At 38.4% G+C, this 21,991-nt stretch overlaps 2 protein-coding genes across 5 annotated transcripts; one reads left to right on the plus strand and one right to left on the minus strand.

Annotated features, from left to right (window-relative positions):
* Positions 1–271: 271 nt before the first annotated feature.
* On the plus strand, positions 272–8,702 carry LOC116510492 (transcription factor IIIA-like). 2 transcript variants are annotated; one of them, XM_032220081.1, is made up of 9 exons: positions 272–569; positions 1,862–1,962; positions 2,295–2,385; positions 3,314–3,402; positions 4,393–4,466; positions 4,841–4,924; positions 6,398–6,627; positions 6,714–6,770; positions 8,435–8,702. In XM_032220081.1, exons 1-9 carry the CDS (start codon positions 339–341, stop codon positions 8,573–8,575), a joined length of 1,098 nt encoding a protein of 365 aa, XP_032075972.1. In that variant the 5' UTR covers positions 272–338; the 3' UTR covers positions 8,576–8,702. The 2 variants fall into 2 exon arrangements, with proteins under 2 accessions (XP_032075972.1, XP_032075970.1); XM_032220079.1 differs by having other exon boundaries at positions 273–569; positions 6,711–6,770.
* Positions 8,702–12,382, minus strand: LOC116510493 (translation initiation factor IF-3, mitochondrial-like). 3 transcript variants are annotated; one of them, XM_032220084.1, is made up of 4 exons: positions 12,217–12,382; positions 9,984–10,441; positions 9,507–9,661; positions 8,702–8,968 (listed from the first exon to the last, which is right to left on the minus strand). In XM_032220084.1, exons 2-4 carry the CDS (start codon positions 10,438–10,440, stop codon positions 8,759–8,761), a joined length of 822 nt encoding a protein of 273 aa, XP_032075975.1. In that variant the 5' UTR covers position 10,441; positions 12,217–12,382; the 3' UTR covers positions 8,702–8,758. The 3 variants fall into 3 exon arrangements, with proteins under 3 accessions (XP_032075975.1, XP_032075974.1, XP_032075973.1); XM_032220083.1 differs by having other exon boundaries at positions 12,225–12,377; XM_032220082.1 differs by lacking the exon at positions 12,217–12,382 and having other exon boundaries at positions 9,984–10,562.
* Positions 12,383–21,991: the final 9,609 nt, after the last annotated feature.

Raw genomic sequence — 21,991 nt, forward strand, 5'->3', positions numbered from 1 at the left:
GGTGGTAATTATTTTACAAGGGACAATGAAGAGTCGGGCCAAACATGAGTTCCTCAATTGACCGTTTTAGTTTTAAAAATCCACGGGGGGGGGGGGAGAGAAGAAGCGAAAGCCAACGTTTCACGAAACGGCCTAACTTGAGACAAGGCCCCCATTAGAAGAAAAAAACCGCAGCAGCACGCATGCGCCAAAATCAGTGTCCCTCTTCTCACGCAGCCTCTATAAGCATTCTGCGCCGGGGGGGGGGGGGCGTTTTCTGAGGGCGTATAAACTTTCTGTATAAGCTTCCGAAAGCCTGGAGGACGAAAAAAGGAGAGGCGGAGTTACGGCACAATCACATGATTTATGGTCCAAACATGGCCGGAGAGGACTTCGTTGGCGGGGAGGCGGCCGCCGCCGATGCTACTACCGCCACCACGATTCAGTCTCTGAAGCACAAACATTCTCATCCTGGGGAGAGCCGTTCCCGTTCTCAGGAGCAGATATTCATCTGCTCGTTCCCGTTTTGTGATGCCACCTTCAACCGGGGCTGGAAACTGGACGCGCACCTGTGTCGGCACACGGGAGAGGTATGGGAGGCTGAAGCGGCGGTCTAGAGAGGGTACCTGGCGGGCCAGGAGCGAGAGCGGAGATTGGTGGGAAAACATTTTCCGGGACGACCAACCGTTGGTCTCCAAGGGCGGAAATAGAGCTTTGTGGAAGGGAGTGCGGCAGTTTCCATTGGAACGTGGGCAGTGAGTGGATGACCAATCAGTAAGAAGTAGGTTGTGTTAGGGCAGGGTTGAGGAAAGAGCGCATGCGCGGAGGTTACTATGGCAATTGAGGCGCTTGTGGCGTCTGTTTCTCTGGGTTACCCGTACTGCAAGTAAGAATCCGTGGATTGGAGCTAAGGAAAAAGACTATCGCTTGACCTCGGTTGGGCTGATAAATCTGGGCGCTAGTCAGAAATAGAGATTGTTGGGCATGAGGCCAAAGGAATGAAACTGGGATTTAAACATATATACCATGAATTAAATTGCTGCTGTTTCTTTTATTAAATCCCTTGGGCTCCCTTACAGAAGTGCGGAGCTCCAAATTTCCAAGTACTTAACCTGATGTATTAGTTTTAATATCACATATTAATATTAATTACTATCTTAACTAATAGATAATAAATGTGGGATAAAAATATAATGAAAACTTGTATACAAATTTTACTGTAGAATGGTGATGGACTACATGCAACTCATTTAGTTATTTACACTGAGGTGACAGTTGTAACTGCCGCTTCTTGGTTCTCTGAATCATTTGAAGAAGCAAATTATTCTACTGTCCTTTTCTCCTCAGGTAAACAAAGGTTAGCAGAGATGATAAAATACTAGTACAAGTTGTTCTGTACTGGAGCATTCTGGGCTTAAGTTGGACACCAAGAAAAAGTGCTCCTCTCATCAGCATCCAGTAGGAAACAAAATAGCCTGCCTCAAGATTTTAATCACTGTCAAATATCCTTAATATGTATTACTCTGTTATACTACTGTTTTAAAAACAGATCATTTTTTCACCCAAATTATGGATCAGTTTTGATGGCTGAAAATGAGTGATAGGGATGTTTGAGTAACTGGAAGATTTTGCTGCTTGTTCATTGTGAATTGTCAGTCTTTAACTTGGTGGCTATAGACAGTAACAGATTGTTAAGAAGGTAGTAGAGTGGATTGGCAAAATGAGAAATATCTAATGTAACTCTGGAGAAATAATAGTTCTCATCACCAACAAAAACGAAGTAGAGAAAAATGGAACATGAATGGGAGCTGAGAAATCAAGTAGACATTTAACAAGAGGATTAAAACAACATTTTTTAAAAATCTTTTTTTAAATTTAACAGCGACCCTTTGTTTGCATTTTTGAAGGCTGTGGAAAAGGCTTCACTAGAGGTTTCCATCTTAAGCGTCATTTTCTTACACATACTGGAGAAAAACAATTTGTGTAAGTATATTATCATTTGGGCAACAAAGCCCTAACCAATTCTGACACCAGTTTGTATAGCTCACAACATAACTAGATTGCAATGTTTCATTGCTTGGTTATATTGTAAGTTTTTATTGACTGAAAGTGTATTAGTATGTTTAGCAGAAAGTAAACAAATTTAGTACTGCTGACAACATAAATTATTTTTTATTTAGGCTGATGTTAATAAATGTAGTTTATGTATTTAGATAGATATTTAATCTGTATTGCCTAAAACCACTGCATTTGTATTGAGTTACTTAAAATCAGGCATTTGTATTCATTTTTATGATACTTTAATATTTCTATAGGTGCACAATAAATGATTGCAATAAAACATTTACAACAAAATCAAACTTGAACAAGCATATTATACGGAGACATCATCAGAGGAAATATGTAGTAAGTGCCTCTATTTCTTTGCTACTTCATTCCAAACATTAGGAAGCAGTGTAATTTAGTGAAATCTTCTCAATTCTGGAATCTTCAATGTGAACATGTTAGACTTTTTGCCATAATCCTCAATCAGATTGGTTAAGGTCCAGGTTGATGGTATATTGAAATCTCCAACATCTGTTGGAAGTCTCCAGTATCTGGAAAGCATAATGCTTTAATACTGTAGGCCAGTGTTTCTCAACCTTGGCGACTTTAAATCCTGTGGACTTCAACTCCCAGAATCCCTCAGCCAGTGCTGGGAGTTGAAGTCCACAGGACTTAAAGTCACCAAGGTTGAGAAACACTGCTAAAAGCTATTTCATGCATACTAACCATGGCTGAAGTTACCCCTCATAAGTCTTAATCAGTTGGTTTAGAACATGGGCATCAAACTCGATCACATCACAGGCCAGATCTTGATGTATTGTGATGTTTTTTACCTTTGCGGAGCCAGGGTAGGCATGGCCTGCGTGAGACATATACGACCCATGGGCCACCAGTTTGACAGGGTTGGTTTAGAATACTTTGTGAACTTAGTTTATCTTGCATACTTAGGTTGTACATCAGCAAACCTATCCACAGTTTCCTCTTTTCCTTTGCAGTAACAGAAGATGGTATACATCCCTGTACATCACAATTTGTTATATATGATGAGAGGCAAGGCATATTTTTCTTGCCATAATGGACAGGTTACACTCTGAAAAATGTTTGTTTGTGCAGATTAATTGCATTGGTGCATTCTCTAAACTACATTAGATTAATTACTGATGATTTGGGGTCCTTTTTCCTAATTTGTACAATTACATATCTGAAGTAAGCCTCTTGATAAAAGATCATAGATTGTGAATTTATTATGGATTTTCTCTGATTGTAACCAAATTGATTTTTCAAATAGTGTGACTTTGAAAATTGTGGGCAAACTTTTAAAAAGCACCAACAATTAAAAATACATCAGTCTCAACACACTGGTGAACCATTTTTCAAGTAAGTGAAACATTTTGACACTTTACCTAGTTAAAGCCTGAGAATGAATTTTATTAATAACTTTAAGAATATTTGCAAGTAGGGATTAGAAGTTGTTACCATAAGGAAGATATTAGTAGAGGTCTCCAAATAGGACTGGCATAGCTTAAATTCACATGTGACAGGAGATATTAAAAAGTTCACTGCTCATTCCTCCCTCTGATCTGGTGAACATTATTCTTCTAATATTTTAGTGTGAAAATTGGTATCTCATGTAAAAACAATACACATTAATGTTCTGAAGTACTAAAATGTTCAGTTACATGGTACCAATTTTCATACTTGTTATTTTCTATCCCCTCTTCTTAGATTGTTTAAATTGACTTGAGTTTTGTACTTTCCAACCATGGTATCTGACTAAGCACCTCTGAAATTTCCAGTTTTAATGTTGGATTGTGCTTATTACATAAGACCTCCCTGGATAATAAGCCCAATCGGGCTTTTGAGCACATATGCTAAAATAACCCCCCTAAAAATAACCCCTCCCTGAAAATATTGCAACACAGCAGTAGCTATGACATGACCATGCTCGCCGCCTCCTGCATCTCAAAAATAATAAGACCTTCCTGAAAATAAGGCCAAGTGCTTATTTCGGGGGGGGGGGGGGGGAGTGTCAAAAGAAAATAAGACTCTATTTTATTTTTGGGGAAACATAGTATTTAATAGGCAATGACTGCTACATTTATTTAATATAGTTATATATCAGAATACATAAAACTAAACAATCTGTGAATGTAAGGGGATATGTATGTAGTATCCTCTCACTGTCACATTTTTGCCTTCCTGATCTGAATTGAGATTTTTCTCTCAATATTTTCATTGAAAGGTGATTTTACAGAATGAAGAACTGAAGGAAAAAAGTTTATTTTCAGTTGCAAGAGTGTTTATACCTCACATTTCATAAGCAGTGATCTTTATTTTAATTTTGAGTGACTGTTTGTTGTCCCACAGATGTGGTCATGAAGAATGTGGAAAGCGCTTTTCTTCACCCAGCCATTTAAAACGTCATGAGAAAATTCATCAAGGTAATTAATTATTCCTTTTGTTTCAATAATGCTAAAAGAGTAAGAATTGGGGTCATGTAATTATTTTAACCATTACTTGAATAAGCTACACTAAATGAATTTATACAACAGTCAGAAACAAATGGAACATATATAAATTATTAGATAGTTGAGGTGCAATGCGAATAGAAAGTATAGTCATGAAAGCCAGCTGCGTTACTTTGGGCCACTCATTCTCTAAGCCCAAACCAACTCCAGGGCGGTGGTTGTGGGGAAAGTAGGAAGACTTGTTTGATATGTTCACCGCCTTGATTTGTAAAAATAATAAAGGTGGGATTCAAATAAAAATATGCATTTATTTTTTTGAAGCCAATTAACATCAGTTTTTCTTACAGGTTATGCATGCAAAAAAGAGACCTGTTTGTTTGTTGGAAAAACCTGGTCAGAATACCTGAAACACATGAGACTCAGTCATGTGGGTAAGTATTAAAATTGCTGTAGAGTTACTTTGATAATTGAGGCAGCATACATTAATTGATAAACACATCTTAAAAGTTATGCAGTTATTCTGTTACTTAAAAAGAAGCTAATTCATGTTAGAGCTCCATTGACTAGTTCTTCAGGTATAGGTAAAGCTGGACTTATGGCTAAAATTTGTGTTGCTAAGCAAGAAAGTTAAGTGAGTTTTGTCTCATTTTGCAACCTTTCTTGCCAGAGTTGTGAAATGAATCACTGAAGATGTTTTTAAAACACAAACAAAAACTGAAGACGTTACATTAGTAATATGGTTTTTAAGTGAATCTGGCTTCCCCATTGACTTTGCTTGTCAGACGGTCACAAAAGGTGATCACATGACCCTGGGACACTGCAACCATGAGAAATACATGTCAGTTGCCAAGCATCCAAATTTTGATGATGACCATGAAGGTGCTGCATCGGTTGTGTGAAAAATGGTCACAAGTCACTTTTTTCAGTGCCGTTGTAATTTCAAGTGGTCACTAAATGAATGGCTGTAAGTCAACAACTACCTGTACTCTTATTTCCACCTTCATGAATAAAAAAAATATTTTCATAAACAGAATGCACCAACCTTTGATTCACAGGTAGAGTCTCCTCATGCGTATTAAGTGGGATGAATATGTAGATACAGTATGGTACATGTGCAAGTATAAGAAACCTTCATAGGATCACACAGAAAGTTCATTGAGCACTGTCCTGTTTTTCAGCTGTGACTGACTAGATATGTTTGAAAAGTCCACAAGAAGCATGTGATGTAATCAAACTCAACTGATTCTATGGATTGGTATTCAGAAATGTGCCTGATTCTCAAGTAATATATAAACATATATTATAGCTAATATATAGCTATAAAAATAGCTATAGTCCGATTCAGATGTTCTATAAATGTTTTGATTTGCTCTTAAATTTGAAGTATTGTTATGTCATTTGTACATGTAATATTTGTTCTTTAGAATTGGGCAACTAATACATTCAAATAAAATAACTATTTAAACCAGGTATGTCCAATCTTTTGGCTTGCCACTTGGACTGCACATAAGATATATAATACAGTTAAATGTATATGAATGCACATAATCTTAAAAGTTTACGATCTTGTGAGTCTGCATTATCAGGAGTCCAGGGCCAATGTGGCCTGTTTGGCTGCTGGTTGGACATGCCTGACTTAAATAGAACTCTCTTCTCCTGAATTGGCACTGCAGCTATGCAAACCAGGTTAAAAACAACAACAACAGTTGCTTAAAGAGCATCTCTAATCCTTCAAAATATCTTTCCTTTCTGAACCTGAAATGCTGCACAACTATTTTTTAATATGGTGGTCAAGGTAATATAATGATAGTAATATTATTCTTTGGGAAGATATTTGAAGAATTATGCTTAGGAATTGTTAATAGAAGCTCTGCTTCTGCCTCTTGTTTTTCCTTTTCCACTAGAACCAGTTACTTGTGAAGTGTGTTCCAAAACATTGACTCGCAAAGATTATCTGAAATCTCATATGAAAACTCATGCTGTTGACAGAGAAGTTTTTAAATGTCCAAAGGATGGCTGCCAAAGAACATACACAACAGTGTTCAATCTTCAAAGTCATATTCACTCATTTCATGAGGCAAAAAAACCCTTCGTGTGTGACCATCCTGGCTGCGGGAAGACTTTTGCAATGAAAGTAGGCATTTTAAATAGTATTATTTGATCAATATTGTTCAACTTCTATTTCAGGTCATAAACATTAATTTTTGTTCTTTACAGCAGAGCCTCATAAGGCACATGGTACTACATGATCCTAATAAGAAAAAGTCGGACACAAAAGTAAGTCACATTCTTGAATTTTCTCCTAATAGGAGCTTAAAAAAATGGAACAAATATATACTTTTAAACATGAAACGCACTGCATTCCAGAAGGTCTCCTGAATTTCTCTGAATAAGTAATGGTTTGGTCAACCCAAAAATTCAGAACATTTTTGTACTTCTGGGTTTGGCTAAAACAAAATACAGATTTTCTTATTCTCAGTCAGAACAAAGCTTACAGAGATCCTGGAGTAATTTTTTTTTGTAAGTAGGGCAAGGGTTCAGCCACTGCGCCCTCTCCCTTTTTCCCAATATGGTATGTCTGCCAACTGTCAACAATGTCCTAATAGCCCAAATACTTCCATGATCTTCCTAGCTTCTGCTCTCTTCCCTCACCAATGTCTTTGGCTTCTTCCCATCATTATTTCTCCAAAATATTTCTGCATGGAACAGCTGTATTTCCATCCATATATGGAATAATTCAACTTTGTTCCAGACCCAATGTATTAGTTCTGATTGGACCAATCTATCTGAAATTATCTGCTCTGATGCAAATCTTTTGCGATTGTATAATAACTAATAAGATTCTCTAGGGAATGGGATATATAGACAATCATTATTCGTGATAGTCATGTTCTCTAAAATTGCCCTGACTACTGAATTTAGTGAATGCTAAAACCTCAGTTAGAAAATGCGTGTTGGGTGACTCCAATGTTTTGACATTCTGCACGCCTGAAAATAAGTGGAAGAGCGCCATGCATTGGTTTGTGTTACAAAAGCATTTTTCCAAATAGGTGAATTTATATATGCAGAATCTGCAAATAAAGAGAATTGTCTGTATATAAAACTTCAGCAGAGTTCATGCAAAGTGGTTTGGTTTAATCATGATGATTCAAATTATCAAAAAAAAAAAAAAAAAACACCAGCTGATCTCATTTAAGCTTTCATGAAGATTTTCTTAAAGTTTATACAGTCTTGCCCTTTCAGTTGTTGATAGATTATTGTCTGCTACTGACAAAGGGGTTTGTGTTGTGGGGGTGGGGAGGTTAAAGGCCAAAATGGGAGTTTTAAGCATTGCAGAGATTTAAAATATTTGACCTGTTTTCCAGTGGGGAAAATAGGGCTGCGTTTGCAGGGTTTTCAGTGTTTAGACTTATATACTGCTCCACAATGCTTTATAGCACTCCCTGAGCCGTTTATAGAATAAGCATATTGCCCCCAACAATCTGGGTCCTCATTTTACTGACTTCGGAAGGATGGAAGGCCAAGTTGTTAAAATACTTACAGGCCTCAGCCTTCCCAGGCTTTCAGAACAGAGGCACCTCTGCTATCAACATAGCCACATTGGGAGTTTTCACCATTGTTATTCCGGGATAGCCCAAGGGCATTAAATGTAGGATCTTTTGTACCCCATCCTCTCAATCTCTACCTGAGATTTAAGTAGAGAAAGATAGAATGTTGTACGCTGCTCAGCTTTGGTGTTTTTCCTGGCTTGCTTCTTCTTGCTTTAGTTAGCCTTTCCTTCTCCCCCCTTCCAAATTGATCTAAAGTTCCTTTAACTCTGCTGTGATATTCCAAAACCCAGTTGACCCGACTGTTAATAACATACAGTTTTATTGTTAAGTTTTTAATGACAAAAAAGGATATTCCATCACTGTTCTTTCTTTTGTTTCTTACTTCCTAAGAGACCACAGCAAAAGCGGAGCCTGGCCTCTCACCTCAGTGGATATATACCTCCAAAAGAACAGCGCAGAAAATTATCTTCAGTGGAAGAATCTCTGCCAGCATCTGCAGCAAGCAGCAAACAGCAGGTTGCTAATGGCTGAAATGCCATTCCTTGAACAATAGTTTTAGATGTGCCTAACAGTCATCATGAGACATGTTCAAAAGAAGTGGCTTTGAGAGGGTGGTCATTGCCAAGTTTATAGAATTGGTACAGAAGGTTGAAGGTCGGTGCACCAAAATCACTTCTTGTATTCTTTTTCCATTTCATTTTAGGAAAAAAACAATCACTGCTTGGTTACATCTGAGTCCGTAACATTGCTTCCATTCTCCTTCTGAATATCTTTATTTTTCTCCACAAGATTTAATTTCTGGATCTCTTTCTTTGATAAATGTCTCAATATACAGGTACTCCTTCCTTCTGCACCAATAGAGGGCTTGGAGTGATACGTGGCTTTCTCACGCATTGTATCCAAAATCTTATCAAAAAATGTTAACTGAAAATAAGACAAATTGGGTTAATGAACAGTTTGAATATTTTTGCATCAGTTAACGAATGTTGTTAAATACAACCAGTCATTTTATTTTATAAAAGCTCACTGCATCTTCCAAATCCTAAGTCAAGAACTCAGGAGTATTGATCTCAAGCTAATAGATACTCTTATCGGGTTTTAATGATGCTTCCTTCAAGTAATGTTGTAATTCCAATTGTGTAGCAGTAAGTGGGACAGGATATTATTTCACTGACAAGTGTAACAGTAGGCAGTACAAACACAAGTAGTCAGCTTTTACTGTCTTGACCCAGATGAAACCACTTCCTGCCAATCTTTCCCTTCAGATTGAGAACCTAAAGCCCCCTTTGGTGATGCTGAATTACAAGCAGCCCAGCCTCCATTGCAATGGTGAAATATGCTGAGAAGTGGAGCATTAAATTGGCCTTTTCCCTTTGACATGAAACTGTGATTTTAGAAACCAACTTACAATACTGTGATCTCTGCTAAGAGATCACACCTCAAAATGTTTCAATAAGCTTACCATCTTTTCCGGTCCATCTGAAATAGTTTTTTGATGCAGCATAATTTTCACATGGTACTTCTTGTCAATCCATTCCTGAATTTGTTTTACTTTTGTACTGAAATCATGTTGCTCTGTAACTGTGGACATTTTAATAATCTTTTGTTGAACAGACCCTGTTAAAATAAGATCATGAGTCAAACTAGTTCCTTTCAGTTTGTTAAAAGGATATAGTTCTCATCAGTTAAAAAGTAAAAATGAGCACGCACACATGCACACACACCAATCTTGTCCCATTTGATGAGGACATGCCCATGTCCTATGTGGAAATCAAATAAAATGGAATACGGCCCTACTGATAAAACTCTGCCCACCCCTGGCTTAATGCATTATGTGAGCCAGGCTACCATGGTTTAAAATTAGCCATAGCCTATATAACAAACTGGGACTTAGCATAACATCTGAATTGCCAGTATCTTTCACAGAAGCCACGCATACCTTCTTTGGGGCTGGCTTTCTCATCTCTAATTTTGAGACGTTCTTCATAAATTTGTTTTCCTGTCATTAGTCCATACTTGGGTGGATCTGTTTTTTCAGACAGCAGGACAAGAATCATCCCTCTTTCATCCATGATACGAAGTACATTTGCTCTATGCATTTCTCCCATGTCTTCGCCATTCTCATCAATTAGTTGTATCCTGTTGTATGGAATTCTCCTCCCAACACTTTCAAAAGTTTCTTTGGCATTTTTCTTTTTTCTTTTCTCTTCAATTACGTTTGTGCAGAATGCTCGATTGCTAGAGCCTTTCTTATCATGTACTGTTTTAAGCCAAATCTGAGCTATTGCTGTGTTTTTCTCTGGCTGCACCCTGACGCTGGTAATATACCGAATTATGGAGTTCATTTCTTTCCTTCCAGCCAGATCCAGTAATTTCTTCAGGTATAATGATGTCATTCTAGGATGGGGGCAGAAAAATAAACATATAACCATGTATTATTTTTAGGTTCACTGTCAAGTTTCCTTTTTAATTTAAAAATATCATGTAAAGTTATATTGTTTGAAATTTAATTTTAAAAGTTTCAAACTTTTAAAAAGATGTTTGTAAGACACCTTGACAAAGAAAATATTAAACTGCAAAATGCTGAAAAATATTCTGTGATTAATTCATTTTTATTGAATAGACAAAACTGCAGATATTTTTTTAAAGTTGTGTGAATGTGCTATTTGTTCAATAAAGTGAACCCATACCCAAAATATTAGCAATGCAACACAGAGATAAGAAATAATGTGTATAAAATACTTATAACTCACACGACAATAAGGCTATATACTGATATTTTAATTTTAAACAGCATGTTAAGCTATGGTTGCTTAATACTAGATTATTGAGTAAACTGTTAATCTAACTCTTAAATTTAGAGGTCCTGGCTTAATAATGAGATCAAAAAATGAGGAAATGAAATTTAAGCTTAAGTATGATCTAATGCAGGGTGCCCAAACCCTGGGCTGTGAACTGTTCAGAAATGGGTAATAGTGGCTGTATAACTATCCAAAAAGTACAGCTTTGTAAGAAGTGTACATTATGTAATTTTTGCATGTATCATCTATGAGGTTACAACAATCTTTATTTAACCAGATGTTTTCCAATATGTTGAATTACAACTCCTATCATTTCTTTAAGATACGTTTAAAGGGATATTACTGTAGGAAATATCTGTTCATCACTTCAGAACACCTCAGGGAGGTATTTTCTTTTCAAAACCCATTTTCAGGAATGGTTAGAGCAGGCCACAGAAATATGTTAAAAACAATTCACAGAACTCTGAGGAAGAAGCAAAACTCTAGTGGTAAGAGAATTGCCTATTAGACTAGAATAAACTTTTAAAAAGCTTTATTTGTTTTAGTCTGTCATAGAACTCCTTGTAGAATCCTTGGGTTGCTGGATGCAGTGTGTGAAAACTAGTGTCGTTTTATTCTTAAATTTAAACTACAAGAGAGCAGCAATCCCTGTATTTTATCATCTCATTAATATTGGGGCAGTGGCTTCCAAATTTACTTCTCCACAAGTGAAGCAGTGACAAAAGAATCGAGGATAATTCCAATTGAGCACAATACCACTTTTCCGCAAATTTTTTTCTAAGTGCCTACGGGATTGGAAAGGTTTCGAAATACGCTGCCAAAATAAAATCATGCAGCAGAAAATGTGGATTTAGTAGAAACGAGCTGCAGACTTGCAAGTGGCTACTTGTTTTTGAGGAACCTGGGATGAGATTTCTCCAACCCCAAAACTACCGATTTTTTAGGTGCGGTGGAAGCTTCTGCAACTTGCGCTTCCATCATGAACGATCCCAGGGGCAAAACCCATTCTCTTTCCCTCTCTGCCTTAGCTTGCCTGGGAAAGGCTAAAGCAAGCCATTTGCCAAGCCAGAGGACGGTGAGCTGCTCGCGGAGAGGTTTACGGCAGTGTTTCCTCAACCTTGGCAACTTTACAAGATACGTGGACTTCAGCTCTTAGACATCCGCCCTCTTTAAAGACTGAAAAACTGGGTTAGGGTGCATAATGGGCAAACGCAGGCACGATAGTCATCTAAAGCGTTACGCGAAAAGACGACCAGGGCATGTATCCCAAGACAAGGCGACCCAGAACAGCTGCCAATCACAGGGCACCCTTTCGGGGGGGGGGGTGTTCCTGCTGGGCCCGGGGAACCAGCGCCAGGTAGAGATACTCACTCACTCACCTTACCCGGAAGCCCCCAGTGCAGGAACAAGGTGTGGTGTGGGGGGAAAGGAAGAGGCGGAAATGCCAGAGGAAGAGGAGGAGCTCGCGAGCTAAGGGGGCGGGGTTAAAACATCCCTAGGCACTGTCTGAGGGGAGTCTCCGTTATCGCAGTTGTCCCGAAGGTGGTGTTTTTTTTCCTCAAAAGGCAGCTGGGCCTTCTTTTGCTTTTTTGCTTCAAAACGTTTCGCTTCTCATCCGAGAAGTTCTTTTTCCAGTTTTGCATGAGAAGCGAAACGTTTTCAAGCAAAAGGAAAAAAAACTAAAAGAAGGTTCAGTTGCCTTTTGAAGGAAAAAAAAACACCTCAGGGACTCCGGAGATCCGCGTCAATCCAAGGAATCTGCTTCCTCGCGCATGCGCGCCGCTAGGGCAGGGTTCTCCAACCTCGGCCACTTTAAGATTTGCGGACTTCAACTCCCAGAGCAAAGCTGGCTGAGGAATTCTGGGAGTTGAAGTCCGCAAGTGGCCGAGGTTGGAGACCCCTGCTCTAAAGGACTGGGCTGCTTGGTTCCCCAGCAAATGGCTGGAGGCGACCGGGGCAAGTTTGCGTGCAGCTCCGACTCCTTATCATTGGGGGTGGGTTTCGGGTGTCCGCGTTTCTTAATCCGCCGCCAGTAGAGTAGAGGTGGAAGGCCGCCTTCCACATTTGGGGAGGAAAGGCAGAGTCTTGTGCGAGTAAGCAGCCGCCGGTCCTCTTACTTTGGCGGGAAGGACGAGTGGGACCCGCATGGAGGAAGGGCAATGCCTTTGTTTTTGGCAGGGAGTCCGTTCTCTGAGCTTGCTTTTTAGGCCCTTGTCCAAAAACTACAATCTGAGCTAGTCTCAACTAATACCTTTGTTTTCTCTTGCTGGCGGGTTCATCAGAGCCAAGGATGTAAGAAAAGTAGATGAGAGAGAGCAATTCGGCCTGGCAGTTGTTCCTCGTAACCATGGGCTGCCTTGCCCCACAAACGACCGGTGATCGCTGCCTAGAGACCTTCGGCTTTGTGACTTTGTTGTCTACCTGTCTTTTTTGGGGAGAGGTTCACCCATCCCTCCTAATATTTCAGTGTTTGAGGGGCTGCCACAAAGAAAGGCTGTGTGTATGTGTGGTCAAATGATTTCCCAAAGCAGCGCAGGACAAGAAATAAAGGGATGGAAACTATTAAAAGGAGAGAAACAACCTGGAATTGAGGAGAAACTTCCTAACAGTGGGGACAATTAACCAATGGAACAGCTTGCCTTCAAATATTGTGGGTGCTCCATCACTGGAGGTTTTAAAGAAGAACTTGATCAGGGGGCTAGAAGATCTCCAAGGTCCCTTCCAGATTATTCCTATTCCTGTTCTATATTTCTATTCCATTCCCATTCCTTTTCTTTCCTATTCCCATTCCCTTTCCTATTCCAAATGTTATGCAGGAAATGCGGCTTGCTTGTTTGAGGCTTAGCACATTCTGTGATTCCAGACTTTCTCCTTTTAAGACTTGTGGACTTCAGAATGACATGCTAGAAAAAATACAACTCAAAAAGTAGACAATTAAATTTCATCTAATGTTAACTAAAAATACTGTCAATGTGTTACATGTATTTAACATTTTGCTTGTCTATCACGTTAACAATTATATGGTGGCAATTTCATTTAGAAGAATTGAGCCTGCCTGTTGGAAATAAATATTTTCCAAATCAGATGTGCTAGAATATAGCTCGTGTCATCCCCAGCCAACTTACAAATATGAAGCTTTATATGGCATTTCTTACGGTGTAAAGTCCATCCTATTTCTTACAGTGTAAAGGCCATCCTACACAGCTAGTACAAAACATCTCTTTGTTTTGAGTAATGCTGCAGAGGGCACTGCTACCTTTGTGTTGAGAGGAAACTGCTGTTAGAAGCTTCAGCTAGGACTTCAGACCCTGTCTATGCCATGTGAACAGAGATAGGAGAGCTGTACTATTTCATAGGATTCTTTATGGTGCATTTTATCCTCTTGATTATTTGCTGTCTTTCTTAGACATTGTGCAGAAAGCAGGATGTAGATTGCAAACCTCCAGCACTTCGAATTGGATTGGAAAAGAAGGAAGCATTGCGTCAAAATTGTGTGCTTTTAAAGTACAGGCTCTCTGTTAGCTTTACCATATCTGGCTGCAGAAAAATGTACCACCCTTATATGCAATCTTTGCTGGCATCTACTGGTCATTAGGAATTTGTAGCTTAGTTGTTTGCCTATCTTTTAAAATATTATGATAGAATCATAGATTCTATCTAGTCCAGTTTCCTATACACCCAGGATCTTCTAAAGCACTTTGGACAGATGGCTGTCCAGCTTCTGAAGACCTCCGATGAAAGAGATTGCATCATTTCAAGAAGCAACCTTTGCACTGGTTAATAGGTTTTACTGTTAGAAATTATCCTAATACTGTAGCCAAATTTATTTCCCTGTACTTTCAACCTATTGGTTCTGATTTCTAGTACACACAGAGAACCAAGTTTTCTCTCCCTCTTAGCTGACAACCTTTTAAATATCTGAAGACTGCTCTGTCTTCTAACTCTTGTCTTTTTAAGCTAAACCTATTCAGTTCCTTTAGCCATTCGCATAGCACTTCCAGAACTATTTGCATTGCTATATTCTGGATTAGTTGTAGCTTTTGAATGACTTTTCAAGGGCAATCCTATGTAGAATTCATTGCCATTGTCCAAACAAAAGGTGACTAAGGCATAGGTGACTGTGAGATTGGTCTCTCCATCAGGAAAGGGCACAGTGGACACACAAATCTGTCTAAAAAACCTGCCAGCTTACAGATCCATTGTTTTTATTATTTTGTTTACTTTAAAGTTGCAAGTCTAGGATGATACCCAAACTGTGTACCAGTTCTGTTTATGGCAGTGCAGGTCCACCTAGAACTACCGGTAATTCTGAAAAAGTCACCAAAAGGGGATCCTTGAATCGTAGATGATAGGAGCAGGTGATGCTGGAAAAAATTACAGGCCCCAAATATATGTTGAAGGTACCAAGTTTGTATGTGCCTGCTATATTTGGCCATAATTGTCCAAACAAAAGATGATGAGGCATAGGTTAAAACTCAGGCACCTAATAATGTAAAATTTGCAGTTAGGAAACGTTTAAAAAATAAACCTAGAAAATTGAATGTCTTTCTGCGGTTCTGGCTCAAGATGGCTTTTTATATCTTCCCTATCACAAATTAACTACAGTAGTTTTTCAGATTAGCTGATGTACTGAAAAGGTGAGCAAGTTTTGGAATGTGGTAGGAATTCTACAGTTTAATAATTTCGGTAATATAGGAAATGTATTTTCAGCATCAAAGTTGAAAGGTTTATTTAATGATTCCTAATCATAACTCCTTATAAGGAATGGATTGTGACAAGCGTGTTGGGAACTTTGTACTGCAGTCCCAAACTGTCCTCTGATTTGCATATTGGTGATAAAGAAGAATAGAGGAGAGTCCTTGATATGTCTGAGTGTTGGTGCATGTTTTCCCTGGCCTTTTCCCAGGTAAGTATATCCATCAGAGAAGTGAAAAGATATTTTCATTTTTATGTGAAAACATAAATAGTTTATACTTGGCATCATCATGATCAATCAGAATAGAGCTGGAAGGAACCTGGGAAGTCTTCTAGTCCAACCCCCTGCTCAAGCAATTTGAGACAACTGGCTGTCCAATATTTTCTTAAAAACCTCCAGTGATGAAGCACCCACAACTTATGAAGCTGTTCCATTGGTTAATTGTTCTCACTGTTAGGAAGTTTCCCCTTAATTCCAGGTTGCTTTTCTCCTTGATTAGTTTTCATCCATTGTTTTTTGTTTTGCCTTCTGGTGCTTTGGAAAATAAGTGTGCCCCCTCTTCTTTGTGGTAGCCCCTCAAATACTGGAATACTGCTATCATGTCACCCCTAGTTCTTCTTTTCTCTAGATTAGCCATACCCAGTTCCTGCTACAGTTGTTCGTATGTTTTAGTCTCCAGACCTTTCATCATCTTAGTTGCTCTTTTCTGCACTTTTTCCAAAGGTGAAGAAGATCGTCATCGTCTACTTTTCAAAAGATTATAAGAAATAGGACCAGAGCCATTATTATTCCCTGTTGAACTGGAAGCTTTATGGCAACGTTCAAATGCTTAAAATGAAGTTTACAAAAATCCCAGCCATCTTTTACAGACTGGGTTTGGGAGCGGGGTGGGGTGGGATTTAAACCACAGTACCATTGCAGAAAAACATGTGGTTCTAACACTTCCCAGATTTTAAAAAGAAGCTAAAACAAGCCTCATGGGTTTCTTTTGCTGGCAAAGCTATAAAGTGAGACAAATTACAGATCTTGTAACGAGTGTCCTAAATGTCTATTTAAACATGGCAGCTCGCGCAGGCTGTTCTGTTGTCCTTTAGACGCATTGTTCAGTAGCTTTTCCAAGTTGGCCGAGTTCAGCTGCAAAAGATTTTTGAAAGCTGCTTTGTTGGCAGGCTAGGGGAACATATCCACAACCTTGTTAAAGTAGAAGTGAATGCTCTCCTTATCCCCCCCCACTTATTCTTTTGGGGGTTTCCCCCTTGTTTTTTCTTCTCTTCTTTTTTTTGCAACAGTAAATCTACTAATTTTACAGTCAGTTGAACAGCAATAGATTAATTTGTTTAAAGTCTGTATTCACAAAGCCAATGTGAAATTCACTGCCTTGAATGCCCTAAGCTACAGTGTGGGTTTTTCTTCTTCTTTTTCTTCTTGGAAGAGTAGACACCATTGCAGATTGTCCAAGAATGATCCAGGCAGTTTGCTGTCACCTGCTTCTCAGCACCCAGGTGCTGACCTCTCTGTTTATTCTCTACCTTCTGACAGTCGAGCAACTCTGTGGAGCTTTTGTGTGCTTTTTTCCGAGTGACAGGATCAGTTTCTTGAGGAATCACAGGAAGCTGAATAAAGAGAAGGTTAAGGGCCACCGCGAGGGTCAGAATGGGTTAAATTTAGTTAACATCAGAGGTTATAGCTTTTAACAAGGAGCCTGAGTTTGAAGATGCAATTTGTTTCTTTTTTGTCAATCATTTTTTTTTTATCTCTATTGATAGTGACAGCTTAACAAAGTTTTTTATACTCTGGCTTTTTTTCTCCTTCTCCTTTATCCCAAAGAAAGCTCTGTGATGGTCCAAAAGAGATGCAGGTGAAAAACAACTTTATAAAGCTTCCATGATTTTCAAATTGAGGGCTGAAAGTAGGTTCCCTGCTTGGCCAAGTCAAAATTAATTTGTAGATGTTAAAAAGACAGACGTGTTATTGGCAGAAGCAGGAATTGGTGGTGGCAGTCTGTTTTCTTGGCTACATTATAATAGCAAAGTCTTTGTATGCGGAGGTTCTTTCCTAGACCCTTTTCATTTCCCCCCCTCTGCCTACCACCAGGAGGGTTCTAAGTGAAATCTTCTGAAAAGATTTCTAATAGGATCTTTTCCTTAAAACACGCAGAAATGGTGCATTCTGTTTGTTGCTGGCTAGTATATAAATTAATGCTCTACTAATTACATTAGGAGACCGAATACTTCTGTAGAGGTTTCTGAAAATTTTATTTCTCAAAGTTAAAATAAACTTCTGGATCAAGGATCTTGCAGCATCTGTTACTTTAAATTACTTAAAAAGTTAAGATAAAATGGTTTTATAAAGCATGTGTGTCTGTGTGTGTGTGTGTGTAGGTCTTTAGTTATTCGGGTTTTCTCCGCGTAAAATGGAGGTGTCTTGGCGATGTTTCGACGAAGTCTCATCATCATCTTCAGGCTTCGTGCTTCCAGGAGCAATGAAGCACGAAGCCTGAAGATGACGAATGAGATTTCGTCGAAACGTCGCCAAGACACCTCCAATTTTACGCGGGAGAAAAACCCGAATAACTAAAGACCTACATACTAACACCCGCGAAACCTCAGAAATAATATATATATAATATATATCTATATATATATATATATATATATATATATATATTACACAACACAGTATATATAGATATACTATTATATATCTATATAGTGTGTATATATATATATATATATATATATATATATCTATACTATATATACACACACAGTATTATATATATATATATACACACAGTATATATATAATATATATATATATATATATATTATAATATATATCTATATATATATATATATATATATATATATATATATATTATACATACTTAAAGTCACAACCCCTGGTATGCCCACGTATGGGAGGAAGGTCACACTTCCACTCTCTGTCATTAGGCTCGTCACAAGAGACCATCCAGACAGAAACCCAATATTTATATTACCATAATGGTACAATATTCTTTATATCTTCAATGATAATGATGACAATTATGTAATCATCAAAATGTAAATCAGAACTATTTTGGAAGCAATCAATACAATCAATTTTGCCGTGTCAAACAATTGACCATGTCATATGCATTTGGTGCCTGACATTCAAATTTCCAACTGGTATGAACATAATAGCTAATCCATAAATCAGGAAATTTCTGAAGCTTTCCCTCTGTCATAACGTAGGCAACCTGAGCTGGCAACCCTGGCTCAAAGGAGGTGATCTTCCTCATCAACAATAACAACATTTAGGCTTGTGGTGTGAGATTTACAGCCTGTGAAATGAAGGGTTTGAACGACCTGTACAAATTAATATCATCACCAACAGCAGCAGCAGCAACAACAACAACTGCCACAGGATTATATGGAGAGGTAGCAGGTTCAATAGTAGTAACTGTGACAGGGATCTTGGAGTCCTATTGGAAACCATTTAATATGAGCCAGCAGTGTGCAGCAGCTGCTAAAAAGCCAACACAGTTCAGAGGGATAGAATTCAAGGTCACGTGAAGTGTTAATACCACTATAATACTGCCTGGGAAGGCCACACTTGGAATAATGCATCCAGTTTTTGATCGCCACGATGTAAAAAGATGTGGAGGCTCTAGAAAGAGTTCAGAGAAGAGCAACAAAGATGATTAGGGGACTGGAAGCTAAAACATATGAGAACAGTTGCAGGAACTGGGTATGTCTAGAAAGAAAGACTAGGGGTGACATGATAGCAGTGTTCCAATATCTCAGGGGCTGCCATGAAGAAGAGGGAGTCAAGCTATTCTCCAAGGCACCTGAGGGTAGAACAAGAAGCAGTGAATGGAAACTATCAAGGAGAGAAACAACTTAGTACTAAGAAGAAATTCCCTGACATTTAGAACAAGTAATCAGTGGAGCAATTTGCCTCCTGAAGTTGTGAATGCTCCAACACTGGATGTTTTAAAAATGAGATTAGATAACCATTTGTCTGAAGTGGTGTAGGATTTCCTGCCTAGTCAACAGGTTGGACTAGAAGACTCCAAAGTCCCTTCCAACTCTATTCCATTTAAAGATTGATAGGTAAAGGGCCTCCGCCTTTTTCCAAGACATTTTAAACTACTTTTGAAATTATACAATAATCCTAATTAATATCCTGGAGGTAGTGATGGTTAAAAATACTAAGAAGCAAAACTTTCCATGAAAGGTGAATATCTAGAAATATAGTTGTGGGGAACCAGAACCAAGAAAAGAAGAGCACCTTAAGAGAACACTTAAATGGGCCCTGGTGTAGTAATGGTGAAAATGCAGTATTGCAGGCTAACTCTGCCCACAGCCTGGAGTTCGATCTTGAAAGGCTCAAGGTTGACTCAGTCTTCCAACCTTCCGAGGTTGGTAAAATGAGGACCCAGATTGTTGGGGGCAATATGCTGACACTAAAACCACCTGAGAGCACTATGGAGCAGTATATACAGTAAATCTTAAGTGCTATTGCTAAAAATAAAAAAAAAGGATTGTAAGGCTGTATTAACCCATGATTAACCTAAACATGGTTTCTCCATTTTTTTTAGTATTATGACACACTGAAACAATAAAGGATACAAACTGCACAAAAAGCGAAAGTTAAGATTATCATATCTAAACAAAAATTGTAGACATGGACAATTGCAAAAGAAGACTGGTGGAAAGAAGGACACAGTGTTTAACACTGATACCTGTAACAAAGAGTTCAGTAAAAAAAAAACACCTGCAAATAATTTTTAAGCCTACATGTATATGGAATTACTTTTTCAGCACTAGAAAGGCTAATTTTTCAATTGCAATATTTTTCTAATATTTTTATTTTAAAGAGCACATGCCAGCGATAATACAAAATAAACAATGTTCTTTCCAAATTTAACCACGGAAACATGAGTCATGCAATCTACCAACTATGAGGATGATGGATTTGAAGGAGCTGCTCTGAAATTGCTTTCTGGAATCAGGAAATATATAACACAAGTCCAGGCTGTTGAGTTTGTTGACGGATGAAGGAAAGAAAGAAGGAGACAATTTACAAGGGCATAATAGTAAACTTGAATGTCTAGTGTGCTCCAAAATAAGAAGAAAACCAAGACACTCCAAAGCCAGACAATGTGAGGCCCTTGGTGCGAGCTTGGTAGACAAGCTCAAAAGGAAACAAAAACTAAAACAAAACACCCCCTCACCTACAATCAACAACCATATGAGAGATTGACACAAAGATTAACATTAGACCAACAATGAAATAAACGATACTCCAATCAAAGCACTTTCAGTGCAGAAAACAGCTAGCAGTTAAAACAGCCTAATCAAGGAACCACCAAGAACATTCATCAACATTGACAGGGCAAATCACTGGTATATAAAATAAGTGCAAACCCTACTGCCTTCTGGCACTGATGATGTTACCTAGTTTGGTAATGAAATGTCTTCAAGAAAACCTACCAACTCAGCATCAAGGACTCCACAGTTCAACTCTGAGCTACAAATATTCTCTTTTATCATAGCCGGACAATATTTTGATGCTATGCTTGCCAAATGGAACACAAGAAGAACAAATATGTCCTCTTTTTGCTGGGCATTTGGTAACCAGATAAAAATGTACAGTAGTTGGTTTGTGCCTCAATGTATCATGCAGACTCAGCCTAAGTGTTGTGCCTTTTTAGATGAAACACCTTTGCTCCATTCTTCTGCAGACATCATTTTACAAAGTTTGTGGTGCCTTTTATTTAAAAGTTAGGGGCAGAAAGCTGATCTTCCACATAAGATGCTGTGAAAAAGGCCTGCTTCTCCAGCACAAATTTCAGAGAGATGGCACATATTGGGCTTGTGCTGAGGATATGCTGAACTCTGCTATGCTTACATTATATAGCATTTCAGTTGCATGGCTGCTCTTAGACTTATAATTACTTGATGCCTTCAGAGCAGAATGGCTGTACCACTAGATGTAGGACAGAAATTAAACATTTTGCTTTTTCTTTCTGACAAAGTCTTTCCTGAATTTTATAGCTGGTGTGAAAAAGGTCGGTTATTTGGGGGCAGACACGTCGGGATATGCACTCCAGAGGGGACTATGGCCATGATCATATTATGCAAATTTTTCTACAGCGTTTATCCCAGTCTTCATTAACATAATATCATACACTGTTTCAGGCAGCTATTAGCTGATCCTGGACATTTTTTTCAGAGCAAGAATAAGTCTAAAGGTGAGATGGAGACTAGAAATGTTAGCTGTCATGCCCCCTTTCTTTCTAAATACACAAGTGAATAAAGTTAGGAGTCTGATACATTCCAGATGGAAACTCAACGAGGCTGTCATCGGATGTAGTGATAAAGGTGCAGCCACATGGTGCAATTTTTCCCATCTATATTCAATTAATAGATGCTTTCCAAATAGTTATTTGAATTCATTGGG

Source organism: Thamnophis elegans, chromosome 6, assembly GCF_009769535.1.
Source record: "Thamnophis elegans isolate rThaEle1 chromosome 6, rThaEle1.pri, whole genome shotgun sequence".
Lineage (NCBI taxonomy): Eukaryota > Metazoa > Chordata > Lepidosauria > Squamata > Colubridae > Thamnophis > Thamnophis elegans.

Bases quoted from the DNA above. Each gene is read 5' to 3' on its own strand.
- LOC116510493 (XM_032220082.1), bottom strand. From the start codon at position 10,476: ATGGTTATATGTTTATTTTTCTGCCCCCATCCTAGAATGACATCATTA. The intron at 9,662-9,983 runs GTATGCGTGGCT...TTATTTTAACAG, and splicing joins GAAAGCCAGCCCCAAAGAAG to GGTCTGTTCAACAAAAGATT. The intron at 8,969-9,506 runs GTAAGCTTATTG...TCTTATTTTCAG, and splicing joins CAGATGGACCGGAAAAGATG to TTAACATTTTTTGATAAGAT.
- LOC116510492 (XM_032220079.1), top strand. From the start codon at position 339: ATGATTTATGGTCCAAACATGGCCGGAGAGGACTTCGTTGGCGGGGAG. The intron at 4,925-6,397 runs GTAAGTATTAAA...CTTTTCCACTAG, and splicing joins CATGAGACTCAGTCATGTGG to AACCAGTTACTTGTGAAGTG. The intron at 6,771-8,434 runs GTAAGTCACATT...TTACTTCCTAAG, and splicing joins AGAAAAAGTCGGACACAAAA to AGACCACAGCAAAAGCGGAG.